The sequence below is a fragment of the Arvicola amphibius genome, chromosome 7 (genome assembly GCF_903992535.2).
Source record: "Arvicola amphibius chromosome 7, mArvAmp1.2, whole genome shotgun sequence".
Taxonomy (NCBI): domain Eukaryota; kingdom Metazoa; phylum Chordata; class Mammalia; order Rodentia; family Cricetidae; genus Arvicola; species Arvicola amphibius.
Window position 1 is genome coordinate 77239983 of NC_052053.1, and position 16613 is coordinate 77256595.

General features: G+C 48.9%; 2 protein-coding genes across 3 annotated transcripts; both read left to right on the top strand.

Annotated features, from left to right (window-relative positions):
* The first annotated feature begins 536 nt into the window (after positions 1-536).
* LOC119819888 (alpha-1-antitrypsin-like protein CM55-MM) lies at positions 537-5803 on the top strand. Its single transcript, XM_042055402.1, has 5 exons — positions 537-1173; positions 2641-2911; positions 3812-4021; positions 4518-4665; positions 5702-5803. The coding sequence occupies exons 1-5, from the start codon at positions 537-539 to the stop codon at positions 5801-5803; spliced, it is 1368 nt and encodes a 455-aa protein (XP_041911336.1).
* A 2291-nt stretch (positions 5804-8094) lies between these two features.
* LOC119819559 (alpha-1-antitrypsin 1-6-like) lies at positions 8095-13925 on the top strand. 2 transcript variants are annotated; one of them, XM_038337804.1, is made up of 6 exons: positions 8095-8165; positions 8698-8774; positions 9418-10046; positions 11397-11670; positions 12685-12832; positions 13658-13925. In XM_038337804.1, exons 3-6 carry the CDS (start codon positions 9422-9424, stop codon positions 13844-13846), a joined length of 1236 nt encoding a protein of 411 aa, XP_038193732.1. In that variant the 5' UTR covers positions 8095-8165; positions 8698-8774; positions 9418-9421; the 3' UTR covers positions 13847-13925. The 2 variants fall into 2 exon arrangements, with proteins under 2 accessions (XP_038193732.1, XP_038193733.1); XM_038337805.1 differs by lacking the exon at positions 8698-8774 and having other exon boundaries at positions 8138-8165.
* Positions 13926-16613: the final 2688 nt, after the last annotated feature.

Below are 16613 nucleotides of genomic sequence, written 5' to 3' on the forward strand. Positions count from 1 at the left end.
GCCACCCACCCTTTAATGAAACAATGAAATCCTTCTCCTCCTGGTCTGATCCCCTTGTTGGGTAACTTTTTCTGATTCCATTTTACTCACTGTGCCTTAGTCCCCACCCCTTGCAGAATTGGGCCATGGCACTTGCATCTTAAAGTGGAGGGTAAGATCGCCACTGCCATGCTTGGTGACCCCTGGAGCCACATGGTAGAAGAGAACAAACTCGCAAAAGTTGACCTCTGACCTTCATATGCTTGGTATGGTGCTCACACGTGTACTTACACACACACACACACACTCACACACACACACACTCACACACACACACACGTAAAATTTTAAAAAGAAAACCAAAGTAATGAGTTACCATTCCTAAGCCCTCTGGTTCTTTCCAGGATAAGAATATAGAACATTCCTGACCTCAGCTGGGTGCACAGATTTAGGAAACCAGTTGCTTTTAGATGGTGTTATCAATGGTTAGGACGGTCAGTGAGAGCCATCAGAGCCCTGATTTAGGGCTTTTGCCCCCTTCTCTGTCTTCCAGGACAATGCCGCCCTCTTCCTCTTACAGCCTCCTTTTGCTAGCAGGTCTGTGCTGTCTGCTCCCTGGCTCCCAGACTAAAGATTACCAAGAGGCAGGCGCCTCGGGCGATGGCAAGACCCAGGAGCAGCCCCAATGCCAGAATTTTGCTTCCACCATCACCAACATCTCCTTGTCCTTGCTCCAAAAGGTAATCCGTTGGCCCGGGCAAACCAACATTATGTTCTCCCCAGTAAGCATCACAGCTGCCTTCGCAATGCTCTCTCTGGGAGCTAAGGGCAGCACTCAGAAGCAAATCCTGAACGGGCTGAGGTTCGGTGCCGCAGATATGCCTAAAATGCGGGTCCACAAGTGCTTCCAGCATCTCCTCCAGACATTCCGCCAGCCAAACTATCAGTTACTCATGACCACTGGCAACAGCCTGTTCATCGATAAGCGTCTGCAGGTGACAGACAAGTTCAGAGAGGTCGCTACAGAATTGTACAACTCGGAAACCATCCCCGTCAACTTCAGGAACATTAAAGAAGCCAAGGCACAGATCAACAAACACACGATGAAGAGAAGCTACGGACATATATTACAGGTGGTCGAAGACCTGCCAATGGACACAGCTCTTGCCCTGGTGAACTTCATCTCCTTGGATGGTAAGGTGGGACTGGTACTAAGGACGACAACCACAGAGGCCAAAACCCTAGGGTTCAAGTTCTTGTTCTCAACAATAATAGAATAGATGGGCGAGAAAGTGAGCAGGTAAGAGTTTTATTTAGAAGAGGCAACATTTGGCAAAGCAGACAAGTTAGGGAGCAGCCTGGTGGGCTCATGAATGATGTTCACCCCGGGATAGTTGGGGGGCTGCTCGTTATGGGATCAGAGACAATGATGAGTGTGACCTGCCTGTGTCATGGACATTATTTGACTAGCCCCACCTTTTATGATAATTAGGTCACTTCATGAGTTATCCAGCCATACCTAGAGAGCATAGACGTTACTAGCTTGCAGTGAGACACGGCAGGGTTTTACATTTATTTACTTACCGCTGTGTGTAAGTGCATGTCTACACATGCCATAGAACACATGTGGAGGCCACATCACACACGACCTGTGAGAGTCAGTTCTCCCTGGATTCCAGGGATCAAATTCACATCATCAGGCTTAGAGGCTCCTGCTACTCAACCAACTAACAACCATGATATTCAAAAGAGAAGAGAAACAAAAAGAAAACATTTTACTGTTTAGGATATGGCTATGCCACCTTCATAAGGAAAGCTAACTCTTCCTTTCTGGTGTCAAAAGGATTGATAGTTACCAAGTGCAACTAAGCCGATGCTCCCACTCCCAGACTGACATTTTGTCTGGGAAGGGGATCCCCTACATTCAATAGGGGCTGGGAATAAAGACCAAATTCTTCTCTCCACCATGATTTCCTGGCCCTAGGTAAAGTCCTGAAGAACAGAGTTCCCAGGTCACATCCAGCACAACTGAGGTCCCAGCTCTGCTGCGACAAAGGTGGACCTTGTCCATACCCTGCCCTGTCACCTACTCCTTTCCAACAAACTCAGTCCTTGAGGCTCTGCTTTCTCTGCTGCTCTCAGTGGCGGTACTCATACAGCAGAGGAGATGCTGTCTTGGCATCTGCATACATGAAATTTTCCCTGAATACGGACTGAATGATTGTCTGCGAGACTCAGGAAGCTTCCAGCCCCTCAGGAAGTTCTTGTTTTCATTGAGAATCTCCAGGCAGAGTCCAGAGTTGGATCTCAGTGATGGAGAGGGGGCTGAGTAGATGGGAGGTCAGACGTTCAATTCCTACCACAAACAAGTCCTGGTGAAACTATCAGATATATGTAATATCTAAAAGAGAAAAGGGACAGAGGGAGGGAGGAAAATGGTAAATTTTCCACTAAGTGATCTGGTACAAGGATATTCTGTATCTTCTACAGCTTCAAGTGGTCATCACCAAATCCCTGCAGCAGATTTTTGTGGCCATACTCATTCCATTTACACTTGAGGAAGCAAAGAGGAAAGTGTCACACAGGTGGCAGGGGAATCCCTTACTCTGACGCCTGAAGTTTGATCTCATCCCTCCCTGACAGTCTCTTCTCTCTCTCCAGGAATCCATAATGGTGAACTCCAAGCTGACCTAGTGAATAACTATGAGTTCCGCCTGGATACAGGCCAGGCGGTTTCGGTGCCCATGGTAAAACGCACGGGTAAATTTTACCTGAAGAAGGATAGTAATCTGTCCAGCTGGGTGCTGATACAGCACTATGCAGGAAATGCCATGGCTTTCTTCATCCTGCCAGACCTGGGGAAGATGCAACAACTGATAGACAACCTGAGCTATGAGTACCTCAACAGCATCCAGAGGCACATTAACCCCAGGTGATCCCCCAGGCCATGGGCCTATTCAGAACTGCCCTGTTCTCTGAGCCATGACCTGCCTTAGATCATCCCTCAGGACTTGCCAAAAGCTAGGATGGGTGGCCCCAATCCCTGGCTCACCACTATGAGTCACGGCCTCATGAAAGCAGTGCCAGTCAGGTTGTGTGGACTCACAAAGTTCATTGTGAACTCTATGGTCCTGGTCTTAGACATTATCTCCTCATTATGTACACTATGACTCCCGAATGTGTACTGCTGGGGTTGGTGACAGTCACTGGAGGAAGCTGTATGTTATGACAGAACCAAGAACAGAAAAATGGGCTTTGAGACAGACCCCAGTTGGCCCAATTTCTAAGACAGACCGTGACAAGGGAGGCTAGTCTGAGGATATCCATAGAACAACTGTTCTGGAAACAGCAAAGATCTACCACCAGCACACTCGAGAAGGACAATGCAGGGGAAAGGCCTTAAAGAGGAAGGGGGAGAAATTTCCATAAGCTTCTTGGATACACAGTTTATTGGCCATGGAGCTGAAGACAGGAATAGACATTGGTATAGGTATCGTTGCTGAGCAAGCTTTCAGATAAGAGTACTTATCTGAATTGCTGCACTTTTTTTTTTTAAAAAAGACATTTCTTGTGTATACAGTGTTTCTGCCCGCATGTATGCCTGCGGGCCAGAAGAGGGCACCAGATCTCACCACAGATGGTTGTGAGCCACCATGTGGGTTGCTGGGAATTGAACTCGGGACCTCTGAGTCATCTCTCCAGCCCCCAATTGCTGCAGTCAATGAAAATTATACAGGCTGATAAGAAGATTGATGGGTGCTTCAAAGCATGACATGCCTGTGCCTTGAGCGCTCCTTGAAAAGGCACTTGCCTCAGAGAATGGGTCATCTAGGTGTGTGACTTTCACAGTGGGCACAGGCAGAGCTGGGCTACAGAGACCTAGAGAAGGCAAGGTGGAAGCTGGGCACCTGGGGTCCATTTGCAGGAGATTCTGTCCTTTGACATTCTTCCTTGTGGTTCACTGGGCCCCCAAGAACCAACAGGTCAGAGAATGTTCTCCATCAGTGAGCCCAGGTCCTGCTGACTGGGGTGTGGGCCTGAGGTGAGTGCAGGCAGAGGTGCTGCTCTGAGGAACAGAGCCCCCGAGGGCCTGCTCGCCCAGCAGAGAACACAGGAGGGGGTTGAGATAAGAACTTGTCACAGAACTGAAAGCCAGTCTGTTCCCAGGCCTCACCCACTTCTCAGGGTCACTCAGCTGCATCAGCCCCACCAACTCTCAAGAATATCCATCCCTAAACATGGAGGGAGGAGGCGAGACATGGTCCCATGAGAGCACTCTGAATCTGTCAGGAGGACCTCTCATAGGAGGTCCCACCTCTGGGGGCTACTAGGACAAGATGGTGCCCTTAATGTCAACACCAGACCTCCATGCCAAATACAGAGGAAGTTACAAGGACAGGTCACCAAGAGATCTTGCCATCCTACTGTGGACAGAAACAAGGCAGTAAAGAGGGAAAGAAGGCACGTTCACAATATGGTGGGTCCCAGAAGAACAGGGAAGGCCATGAAACCCCTCTGTTTTTCTTCCACTATGACAGGTATGCCAACTTAGGTTTCCCCAAATTTACCATTTCTGCAACCTACGACCTGAAGACAGTAATGAGGACACTGGGCATTACCCAGATCTTCAGCAACAAGGCTGATCTGTCAAAAGTCACAAAGGATGCTCCTGTGAAGTTGTCCAAGGTGAGACCACCTAATTAATGTGTAGTTCTGGATGTCTGAAGATCAGAAGGGATGTAAAGGGCACAGCTTAGGCATAAGGCTGAGAATGGAGAAAGACACATGAGCATGGTCCAGGTTGCACTCTGAGGACTTTTAGGAGGTGCCTGGGAAGATGGAATTAAAGGCAGAACTGGGAGGTGACTTTTCATGTAGGTGGTACCATGGCTTTTCCCTGAGGTGTTTCTCTGATAATCTTTGCCCAAGACCTAATACTGTTTGAACCTTGGTTTGCTCATATTTGTGCAGAGAAGCCTACTTCTTCAGTTACTTCAGAAAATGTTCTATAATCTATAAATGTGAGCCACAAAGTCCAATTTATAAGAGTTAACCAATGAGGTCAACAGTTCTGGGAAAAATCAGTAGACCAAAATCAAGAGTGGTTGCCCATGAGCTGTATACTTTGGGAGTTTGGACAGTCTGGTGGTCGCATTCATAGCCCTTGTCTCAAGAAACTCAAAACTGTGCCCTAGAAAGGGGACGCTTGGAACAGAGGGTTTACAGAGGTCCTCAACCCCAAGGCTTCAGGCTCAGGCTACACCAAGGGTATGAGAAATGGGGGTCATGATGGGGGCAAATAGAAAAACAGGCCAGGTCAGGAAAGATTCTGAGCGACTGTGAGGAGAGAGCCGTGGGTGAGGTAAGACTGCCCATGAGGAGACAGGCCCCCGGAAGGCTCTCCTTGACTGGGGCTCCCACATAGTCTTGCTTCAGCCTAGAGTGGTGGTTTCATAGCTTCTGATCCACTTCTGTCTCCCCTCCCCCCCTCTAGGCTATGCATAAGGCTGTGCTGGGAATTGAAGATAAAGACACAGAAGTCCCTGAGTCTATTGAAACGGCAGATGTTTGGTTGCCTAATGTCCCCAGTATCATGTTCAACAGGTCCTTCCTCATCATCGTCAAAGATGAAACCTTCAATCTTCCTTTTTTCGTGGGCAAAGTAGGGGATCCCAGGCCACAGTAATTACACCTGAGCATCAGTTCCTGCTTTTCCCACCAGGTTCTCTCCCTAGATGACTTCAAGCATGGGTATCAGACGTTTTCTGGAGGGAGACTATTTCTATTCTCCCAAGATACAGATGGCAATGTGAAACCAAAGTAAAAATAATAATAAATATTTTTTACAAAGATGTTTTTCCAAGTCCTGTTTGGTGAACAAATGACTAAATGACTTCACTGGGGGTCTTTACAAGAGTGTGAGTGCATGGTTATTTACAGAACGTAGATGACTTTTGGGGGACTGCATTTTTGAACAGCCAAACACAGCAACGTGGCTGAGATATCAGGAAAGCAGTGACTGAAGTTCTTTACACAGCTTCCAGGCAGCTACGTCAGTGAAGTGATACCCATCCTGGCAGCTACATCAGTGAAGTGATACCCATCCTGGCAGCTACATCAGTGAAGGAGTACCCATCCTGGCAGCTACATCAGTGAAGTGGTACCCATCCTGGCAGCTACGTCAGTGAGGTGGTACCCATCCTGGCAGCTACATCAGTGAAGGGGTACCCATCCTGGCAGCTACGTCAGTGAAGTGGTACCCATCCTGACAGTTATTTACTGCTTAAGTCATCTCGGGAAAGGGACTGAGCAATCTTGTTTCTTGAACCTCTGAGGTTCTTCTCCCTTCATGAGAAAGTGTTTCCATCTGGAAGAAGCAGCTACACAACACTGCAGTCCTTCTTTGGCCTCCTCTTCTGCTATGTCCCCCGAGCCTTTGGAGGTACGGTCATTTTCTTGCATTTCTAGTTGAGCTTTGGGCTTCTGTGCTGCAGCAACAGTAACCTACTGTTAGCGATTTGACTGATTGCAAATCTGTGTAATGATCACTATCCCCTGCAAAAAGAAGCTTCCTTGACCAGTCAACTGCTATGGAACAATCTTTTTGGACACTATGAATATGTATTACTACCATTGGCTAATAAAGAGCTGACTGGACTATAGCTGGTCATGTGGGGGTTAGGCAGGAAAACCATGTAACAAGAGAACCTGCTTGTGGGGGTTTCTGTCTTGCCCAGTTTCCCACAACTGGCAAGTCCCAAAGAAAATCACACAGAGGTCTCCATAAGTTATAAAATGACTGGCCCATTAGCTCAGGCTTTGTATTAGCTCTCATAACTTATATTAACCCATTATTCTTATCTATGTTAGCCACATGGCTTGGTACCTTTCAGCAAGGCAGGTCACATCTTGCTTCTTCTGTGGTCTGGGCAGGGCTGTGGAAGAATGGGCTTCCTCCTTCCCAGAATTCTTCTGTTCTCATTGCCCCACCTCTACTTCCTGTCTGGTTGTCCCACCTATACTTCCTGACTCAATCCACAGGTTAAACCATAGATTAAATCAGAGCCTTCATGATCTGACCATCTCTAGAAAACTCTCAAAGACATGCCAAGAGCTACGCCGCACTAATTCCTGAGGCTCTTCGAAGCCTTATGAAACTTCTCATCAAAATCAACCACACAAGACATGTTTCAGCAATGTCAAATCCCCTTTACTCCAAAAGAAATGAAGGGACCCTGAAAGATACATTTACACTCATGTTCAGAAGAGCATGATAGTGTCCCTATGCTGCACTCCCGCCGACGAATAGATGGATTTGCAAAAGGCAGGCGACCACATGACAGAATATTATGCCTTCATTTTCAAAAAGCAGAGAATCCATGTTGTCCCTGGGTCACCAGATAACAGCTTCTATAAATTCAAGGCCCTTGTAGGCCTGCCAGGTTATAGAGGTAGGAAGCACTTTTTTTTACCATGCCGTGTGTATGTGTGTGTGCGCGCACACACACACGCTTTACATCTGGGTCTGTGACCCTGTATGTGTTTTTAATATGTGCATCTGGGAGAGGCATTACATGGGTTACAGAGAACAGTTGTACACGTGAGGATAAAGGGATTCTCTTCTCCCTGTCCTCAAGACTAAGCTCCTCCCTGGAAGGGACACCATCAATTGTCTCTCAGTTACACCAAAGACCTCTTCTGAGCCACTGGGCCATTAATCCCACTCTGTCTGTCTAACTGGGTTTGCGTGAAATATGGCACAGGCCCTAGTACCCAGGTGAGGTTTCTCAGGCTGCGAGTGGGAACACACTCACTTTCTCCAGGTGGGTGATATTTACTGAAGACACCAAGGCTAGGAGTATGTAAGGACCTATGGCCTCCTCTTAGCAACTTTCTGAGGTAGGCTGCAATGGCCACAGGGCTCCCTTTATCTCCCTCCTTGATGGGTAGTCCTGGCCAGTTCTGCTTCACTAAGTCAGTTCAGGGAAAGAGAGCCAGGTCCTCAGGCCACAGCAACAGATGGCACACCGTCTCCTAGTTAAATTACAAGCTGACCCAGGCTCTCCTCCCACATGGGGACTGTGTGTCTCCCACACTCTGTTGTGCTTATAAGTCCCGGGGGCAAGATCTTCAGGGGCAGTCAGTCCTGCACGTCCAACCCACGAGCTTCTCACTGCCTCTGCTAAGTAAGTCTGTAACCAGCCTCCTTCTGAACCCATGGGGTGGGCACAGCCAACATTTCTCCTGTCTCATTATCTCCTCCACACAGAGGATGCTACTCCTATCAGCAGATCCAGAGGAGAGCAAAGACCTCATTCTGTGCTCCCAGCCCACAGTATACCCTCTGTTGAACACTAGGTCAGTCCTGCCCTTCCTTGAGGAAGCCCTCTAGGCCTGGGCCAGCTCTAGATAACTTACCCTTCTGTGATCTCTCTGCCAGATTGGGGGTAGCTGAGGAGACACCTCAGGTGGTCCTATCACCCCATTCCCGCACCCGATACTCTCAGCTTGGGCCTTCTTCCATGCTCAGTCCCATGACTCTACCAGAAGCCACAGGCCTTGACCTCTCTCTGTGGATTTAGGGAATGACTCCACACACACTCTCATGGGATAGAAAATGGGCTTTGTTTCTTTGTTTTGTTTAAACTGCTACCCTTTAGAGTATGTTACCCAAGACTCCCTATGACAAGGGTCCTAGGCCTCTTTTCTTTTGCCCAGGAGCCGTCTGCCCTTGATCACCTGGGAAGAACTGATCACCAGGGGAAAATAGGAAAATAGGCTCATTAGCTCCTCAGGTGAGCTGCTGCCCTTCCAATCCCTCCACCCCGTTTCTTATTTGGGGTTACACTCCCGATTCCAGTCTGATAGCTCGGGGCTGGTCTAAAAGGCTGGAGTTTGCCAAACCTACAAACTTCCCCCAAGATCAAATCCAAGTATAAGTCCCCATATCTGTATTTACGTTACTAATGCCTTGCATATTTCTGTTTTTAAGCTGAGGCTCAGAAACTGATCTTTATCACAGGCCACACGGTTTCTAGTGGCACAGCTCTTGGTTAAACGGCAGTTTCTCTCACATTGGATCATTGCAGACGGGAGTGGAGTAGGCTCTAGACAGCCTGCTGTGGGAGTGGTTCTGCCGTAGTCACTGCTCATAAACTTGAATATATGCTTTAACCTGTCCGGGATGGTAAATCCTCATCAAGGAATGGAGGAGTGCTCAGCTCCCCTGTGGGACTTCTCAGAGAGGTACAGACCAGATAGACATGACCTGCCCCGAGGCTTGTCACTAGCTCTTTCCATGATGAGGCCGTGGAAAGTGCCTCACCCAGACTGGGAGCACAGCACAGGGGTAGGGAATTGTGGTTCGTATATCACTCATCGGTTAGTGGAAGCTGTCATGGCCCTGACTCGGGGCTGTGTCCCTTTCTTGTCTTGCAGGACGATGACTTCCATTTTCTTTCATGGACTCCTCTTGCTAGCTGGCCTGTGCTCTCTGCTTCCCAGAACCCAGACGACAGATGATGAGAAACTCTATGACCCAAGCATTGACAGCTTGCAGTGCCGGAAGGTAGCTTTGACCGTCTGCAATGTCTCCATCTCTTTGTACAAAGAGCTGGCCCAGCAGTCAAGAGATGGGAATATCTTCTTCTCCCCTATTAGAGTGATTGCTTCCATCTTAATGCTCTCGCTGGGAGCTGAAGGTAACGGTAGCCAACACATCCTGGAGGCCCTAAAGCTCAACAAAACAGGCTTGTCTGAAGCTGAGATCCACAAGTGTTTCCAGTACCTACTTCGCGCCACCAACCAGCCCACAGAGATGTCCCCGCTGACAAGTGGCAGCAGCGTGTTCATCCACCAGGGCCTGAAGCTGGTGGACAAATCTATGAAGGGAATCAAGGACCTCTACATCTCTGAAGTCATCTCTACCAACTTCAGAGAGAGCAGTAAGGCCAAGGCACAGATCAACCATCATATGATGAAGAAAACCAGCAAGGAAATAGGGACCATGGTCAAGGAGCTAAAGAATGACACATTCCTTGCTCTGATGAACTACATCATCTGGAATGGTAAGGGTGATGTCATGAAGCCGAGCTGGCTCCAGGGGACTTATCCAAATAGATGCTCATATTCCGATGTTCTGTGTCCTCGGCACCCCAAAGTCGAGAAGGGCAACATGCCTACATGTGTCTTCTCTTAGTCTTTCACCAATAAATAGCATAACAATTTTCAACAACCCATGAGATCGGAGGATGAAGGATTAACAGCTTGACAGGTCATTCTCTATACAATGTTTTTTTTTGAAATCTGTGTGAGTGAAACAGGAATATACTTAGTGCTTTTTAAAACAAATTATTGCACGGTCTATATACATAGGGCAGTTCCCATGGAATATGCTGAGAAACAGTAAGTGTGGTCGAGTCAGCTTCAGGGCCTGAAAACATTGGCGTCCAGTGTGGCCTCCAACATTAATTACCTGTCTACACTGGATGGGTCATTTTATCTGTTTGGGGTGTGACTGTCCATTTTACCATGGACAGAGCTAGCCCAGTGCCGTGAGACAGTTAAAGGATTAGCAAGGTTACACAGTGTGTGGAACTCTGTGGAGAACATGCACCTGGTCAGCTAGCCTCCACCCCAAACATGACCTCCTGCCTGGAAATGGTTAGGTCAGGGCCCTAAAGTGAGCATTTCTGCCCCAGGAAAGATACAGCTTGGGGAAGGGCTAGGAGTCGAGGCTAGGGCCTGCTCCTTTCCCCCCTGAGCTCCCTCTCCCCTGGCAAAGTCCTGCAGAGCGCAGCACCTAGGCCATGGCTTCATTCCCTTCCCAGTGCCTCCAGCCCCTTCTTTCCAGTGAGAATGTGAGGCCAGGAGCTCTGAGGGTCCTACTCATTCACGACAGGGAGGACGGGTCCCTGAGGCCCCTACCTATTCTGATGGCCACATTGGTTGTGTTTTTATATGGCACCAGGGAAGCTCCCCAGATATTTGCACCACATCTAGGGGCTCAGAAGAGGACTCAAGTTACCCAGCAAGGTTTTTCTTGAACTATATTAAACTGTTGCCTGAAAAGGACAAGAAGCTTCCAGAAAAGCAAGTGTATAGGTGTCTTAGGGACCACTGGTCACCTGCACTTGCCATCATTTAGCATTCCCAGAGAACCATTAAATAAGCACAATATTAAATTTCTTTCAAAGACACTTTACCTTTGGGATCTGCCAGAATATATCCAAATTTTACATCCCTCCCCAAGTTCAAGAGACCCCCACAAAGTGTTCATGCATTATTATGTCTATCCTTTTTTTATTTTTAGCTGATCAAACCAGGGCTCCCAGAGAAGATTCCTGATCCTTTTCTTCTGACACACTCTTGCAGACCTAGACCCACTCTATCTGACATCCCTTCTTCTTCTTCTCCAGGCAAAATTGTCAGCTACTTTTCCTGTCAGTTCGTCAAAATGGAGGAGTTCCACATGGACCATCAGAAGACTATCAAGGTTCCGACGATCAATAACGTGGGCGTGTTTCATCTGTTCCGAGTCCATGATCTGTCTAGCATGGTGCTGGTGTACAGCAGCAGCCAAGTCATCCCCGTGACCTACTTCATCATCCCTGACCACAGGAAGATGCACCAGGTAGAGCAGAGACTGACCTACCCAGACTTCCGCCGGATGTTTCAACAATTTAGCCTAAGGTGATTCCTCAGTCCCAGGAACCACCCAGAGCCACCCCTACCTCTGATCATTCCATGACTAAGGCCCTAGAAGGCTGGCCAGAGCTGGGGCCACAGGAACTTTGAGCTTCCAGGCAGACTCGGTGTTCATTTCCATACTGTAGGCTTGCTTGTTGATGAAAGCAGTGCTGGAAATAGAGAGATAAACATGTTGTCCTCGGGGCAGTCATACCTCGGGATGGACACATTGCATCCTCAATAGGGCAGAGGCCACAGCTGCAGTGTGTATTAGAGATGATCCAAGAATATGGAGGTGGTTCTTAGGCCCTAGTCACCTTAAGAGTCAGAGGTCAAGGTAGACAGTCCATGGGGTGTTTGGAAGTTAGGGGAAGAATCTGTAGGGAAATCTTCAGAAAGAAAAGAGTGCCCAGGTCATGACTGAGAAAGACTCTATTCCTCTGTTGCTCTTGTGTGAGGCTGGTCAGGTCCCCAGAGCCATGCACCACAGATCAGTGAGCCTGTGTTCTAACCTACTCCCCCATCCCGCCCCTGCTGCCTGTTATGTGAGGTGTGTTATGAAACACGTGGACACTCAGGCAGGTCTGAGGTGAACTGTAGGCAAAAGTGCCGCTCTTCTGCCTGGCCCAGAGTCCATGAGCACTTTCTGAGGCCCAGAACCTATAACAGGGAGCAGAAAACCCAGCTGGGGCTGAGCATGGAACTGTTGAGAGCCCAAGACCCAAACTGAGCCCTGAAGCTTCAGCACAGCGGGGAGAGGAATAGTTTCATCCTGCTCTCCACCGGGCACTTGCACTCAGCTGCTCTGACTCCCTTTCTCCCGAGAGTCATGTCTTGGAGGGCAACCCTAGCTGAGTGAGAGGGGTGCCCAAACACTGCAGGGGATAGTGAGATGGGGTTCCGTGTGAACACCCTGTGTCTTCCGGAAGGACTTCTCAGAGGAGGTGGCATTTTAGGGGTTCCCGGGATGAAGTATTCCTTCCACGCTAACAAAAAGCTTCCTCTCTTGCCCACTAGGATGGTCAAGGTACAGATCCCCAGACTGTCAGTGTCTGAGACCCATGGCGTGGAGTCAGTGGTGAACCTCCTAGGTATCACTCCTGTTTTCCACAAGGCAGCCATCAGCTCAGTGGTCATGGAGGACACAGCTCAGAAGTCCTTCAAGGTGAGGTCACCTCACAGTGCTGTTCCCGTGTCTGTTCTAGTCAAGCAGGGCAGAGGTGCAGTTCAGGCGTGAGGTTAAGGAGGAGGGAAAGGGTGTGGACAAAGGCAAGGCTGAGGTCCTTCGGATGACCTTTGGGGGTTATCTGGAGTTGGGGTCAGAGGTCAAAGCTGCAACAGGGGGATTTTTGTGGTGCTGATAATGTAAGTACCTCCCGGAATGACCTCCCTAAACCTCAATATCACCTTTGTACTTGGGATTCAAACTACCCATTTTCACACAGAGAGGCCTAGGCTTAGTGACTTGGGACATTATCCTGGAATTTTCCGCCTGTGGCATTTAGGCTACTAGTAAACTACAAAGTCAGGAGTGTTAATGAGTTTTCCAAAGATCCCACTGCTTGGGGGAAATTTAAGGCAATTCAGCATGGGCTGGAAACCCTTGGAGTTTGGATACTCATGGTCATTTTCAGAAACCCAGTCCCCAGAAGGGCTCACAGCTGTACCCTGGGAAAGGGGGACCTCTGTGCAAAGGAAATGAAATACAAATGGACCTCCCACTGTGAAGCTTTGGGCTCTAGCCAAGGTCATGAGAGATGGAGGCAAGAAGGGGGCCTGGAAGTGAATGGGCCAAAGCAGGCAAAGACTGGAGAGAGAGGGGAAAGGCTTTTCGGTGACCACCATGGAGTAGGCTGAGGGCAAGGCAGTGCCGTAAGGGGTGGACATAGCCATTGGAGGGTCTTCCTTCTTGAGTTCCGCATGAGATCCTACTCTAGGCTGCAGTGCTTGCTGCCCCCTCTCTCACACACCTCTGCTTCCCTTCCCACAGGTGGCAAGCAAAGCTATGCTGACCCTCGATGGGAAGGAGACAAGACCCTCTCCGAGTTCATGTTTTAAAAGTGACCAATGGGCTGACATTCCTCTTTTTCAGCTAAACAGACCCTTCCTAATCTTCGTCCAGGACCCAGCAAACAGTGCCCCCCTCTTTTTAGGCAGGGTGGCAAATCCCAGGAAGTAACGGCTCTTGGGAATCAGCTCTCTCCCGAGAGCCGTGTCCCCTCCCTGCTGACATTAAAGATGGGATGGTTTCACCCTTATATGAGTATCCAGGAAATCCCTGGGTGGTGTCCGTGTCTTCCTCTGTTCCAGAAGGTGTATGGGGACTCCCTGTCACAACACATCTCAGTGTCTCCTGCGTCCATGTTTACGAGATCTCCATGCTGTGACATCTCCAGCACTGAAGGGACAAGGCCGTGTCCCTTTGGGTTGTACTGCATCGTCTCGCTGGGCCTCTCCTCTCTACCTCACTGGGATTCTCCTGAGAATGTAGAGGAGATGGGCTGGAGCAGGACCCAGTCTCTGTCCCTGTCATTCCTTCCCTGCCAGGGGAGTCTCACAGTCCCCTCAATGAGAAGAAAGGTCTCTGGATCTTGGCCTCTGTCTTCTTCTCAAGCCAATCAGCTCTATGAGCCCAAAGCCACTTCCTTTGTTCCTCTCATCTGTGCTGACCTTGAAGCCATGCTAAAAGGTCATAACAAGGACATGTCATACAGGAGAATCCCCCGAGATCTTCCTGAAGTCATGTGCACCTGCCTCTACCCCCATCTTCAGGCTCTTGGTGTAGTATTCCAAGGGCACATGTAAGTCTCATAGTAGATCTTAGGGTTCCCCCTGTCACCAGGGTCCGGAAGTCCATCCCTGTCTTCCTCAGCCCTCAGCTGTGCTACCTTCCTGCAGCATCCAGAACCTACCTCTCAGAGACTGTACCTACTGCCCAGAACCTCTGTGCTGTGCTACTCTTTCCAAGCTCACCTAGTGATCCTCCCCCCTGCACCCCATCCTTGAATAAATGTGGATCATAATATTGCTGTATTTTAGACCAAAGGTATTGTGGTTGTGTGATTTCACAGGACTCAGTAATGAACGACACCAAGTATCTCTCTAAAAGTGACTTTCTATTGTGATCTACTAGTACCTCCAACCTCCCCAAACTCCACCAAAAATGAGACCATCCTCAGGACTGCAGTGACACTGGACTCCAGAGTGTCAGGGCCAGACACATGCCTGCTGTGTGACCGCTGCGAAGTCATCAAACCCTGAGCCATCTTCTTTCTCTTGGGGACGAGAAAGTCTATTTTTATTTGGTATGGGTTTTTTTTTTGTTTGTTTTCATCTCAGTAACTCAAATGCCATGATGAGGGATGGTGTCTCTCCCTTCAAGAGTATTCTCTGAGAGCCAGATCTCCCCAAGGAGGTGTTTGGGAACGTTCCCTGAATGACCAGGGTTGTGCTTCACAAACCTGTGAGAGACAAGACATCACGCTCCTCATTAGTGAACTGATACAGAGCAAACGAGGTGCCTGTTCCTTCAGGACAAAGCTACTGCAGGAATTCTCACTCCTAGAAAGCTTACCATTCTCCACCCAGACACCTCTACACCCAACCCCCAACCCTCGCTCAGAGAGCTAGTCTGCACCCACACAAAATAAAGCTTCTTCCTGAACCTTGAGGAATCTTAGGCCCACAACCCATGTTTTGAACGTTTCTAAGCTCATACCCAGCTGCCCACTAGAGGAACAACTAGTTCTGTGCCAGAACTCTCCCTGACCCCATTTCACCAGCCCACAACAGAACATAACAGGGAGACAGGAAGTATATGAAAATCTGGTCAAAGCCTCAAGTGCCCAGGGACTGGTGATGGTGGGAGGGGACTTAAGGAAGTGAGGCCATTACTACACTTTGGATGACTGTGGTAGATACAGGAGAAGCAAGATGTTACCATGTTACCAAGCCCATGCCACCTGCTACTGTGACAAGCAAGGTTCCTACTGGTGACCTCAGCTGGAGCTGGAGGGAGCTGCCACACCCCAGTGGTGACAGAGCTGCTCTCCTGGACACAAGGAGAAGCTGGTTTTATTGGGGTTTTGTGCCGGGCTAAAGTTTGGCGCTTGTCCGCTAATCCTCAGCCTTGTTGAAAAACACCTCACGCTGGAGTTCTCTAACCTTGAGCTTGGAACACACTGTTTCCCTGAGCCTTGCAGCTGTCACTTGGAGCCAGGAATAAAGCGCTGTCCTCAACATGAGTGTAGGACACAGTCACCAGGTGACAGCCTGCACTGTTTGAACAGCTTTCCATTCCAGGACAGAACGAGGACTCTGAGGAGACAGCCAGGTGTACGTCCTGTTGTGCTTGTGTGACCTCCAACGAGGGGGAGTTCCACATCAATGTGTGTGCACGTTTGCTCCTATAGGCATGTCTGTATGTGCTGTTTCTCTCTTCCCCCTCTCATTCTCTCTCTCTGTCTCTCTCTCTGTCTCTCTGTCTCTCTGTGTGTGTGTCTCTCCTCTCTCTCTTCTTCTCTCTGTCTCCTCCTCTCTCTCTGTCTCTGTCTCTCCTCTCTCCTTCTCTCTCTGTCTCTTCTCTCTCTTTCCTTCTTTCTCTTCTCTCTCTCCTTCTCTGTCTCCTCCTCCATCTATGTCTCTGTCTCTCTTCTTCTCTCTTTCTCCTCTCTCTGTCTCTTCTTCTCTCTCTGTCTCTCCTTCTCTCTCCTCTCCTTCTCTGTCTCCTCCTCTCTCTCTGTCTCTGTCTCTCTCTCCTCTTTCTCTCCTTCTCTCTCTCCTTCTCTCTCTCTCTGTCTGTCTCTCTCTCTCTCTCTCCTTGTCTCTCTCTGTGTTCCTGTCATTGTTAGTTTTTGTGCATATCTAGATCTCTCCAGAGTGTGCACACCTGTCTTGGAGGGGTATAACATGGAGCAAGCATACACATTCAGATGAAGGGTCTTTAG

Coding starts and splice junctions, on each gene's coding strand:
- LOC119819888 (XM_042055402.1), top strand. CDS start 537: ATGCCGCCCTCTTCCTCTTACAGCCTCCTTTTGCTAGCAGGTCTGTGC. Junction 1,174..2,640: donor GAACTTCATCTCCTTGGATG/GTAAGGTGGGAC, acceptor CTCTCTCTCCAG/GAATCCATAATGGTGAACTC. Junction 4,666..5,701: donor CTCCTGTGAAGTTGTCCAAG/GTGAGACCACCT, acceptor TTTTCCCACCAG/GTTCTCTCCCTAGATGACTT.
- LOC119819559 (XM_038337804.1), top strand. CDS start 9,422: ATGACTTCCATTTTCTTTCATGGACTCCTCTTGCTAGCTGGCCTGTGC. Junction 10,047..11,396: donor GAACTACATCATCTGGAATG/GTAAGGGTGATG, acceptor CTTCTTCTCCAG/GCAAAATTGTCAGCTACTTT. Junction 12,833..13,657: donor CAGCTCAGAAGTCCTTCAAG/GTGAGGTCACCT, acceptor CCCTTCCCACAG/GTGGCAAGCAAAGCTATGCT.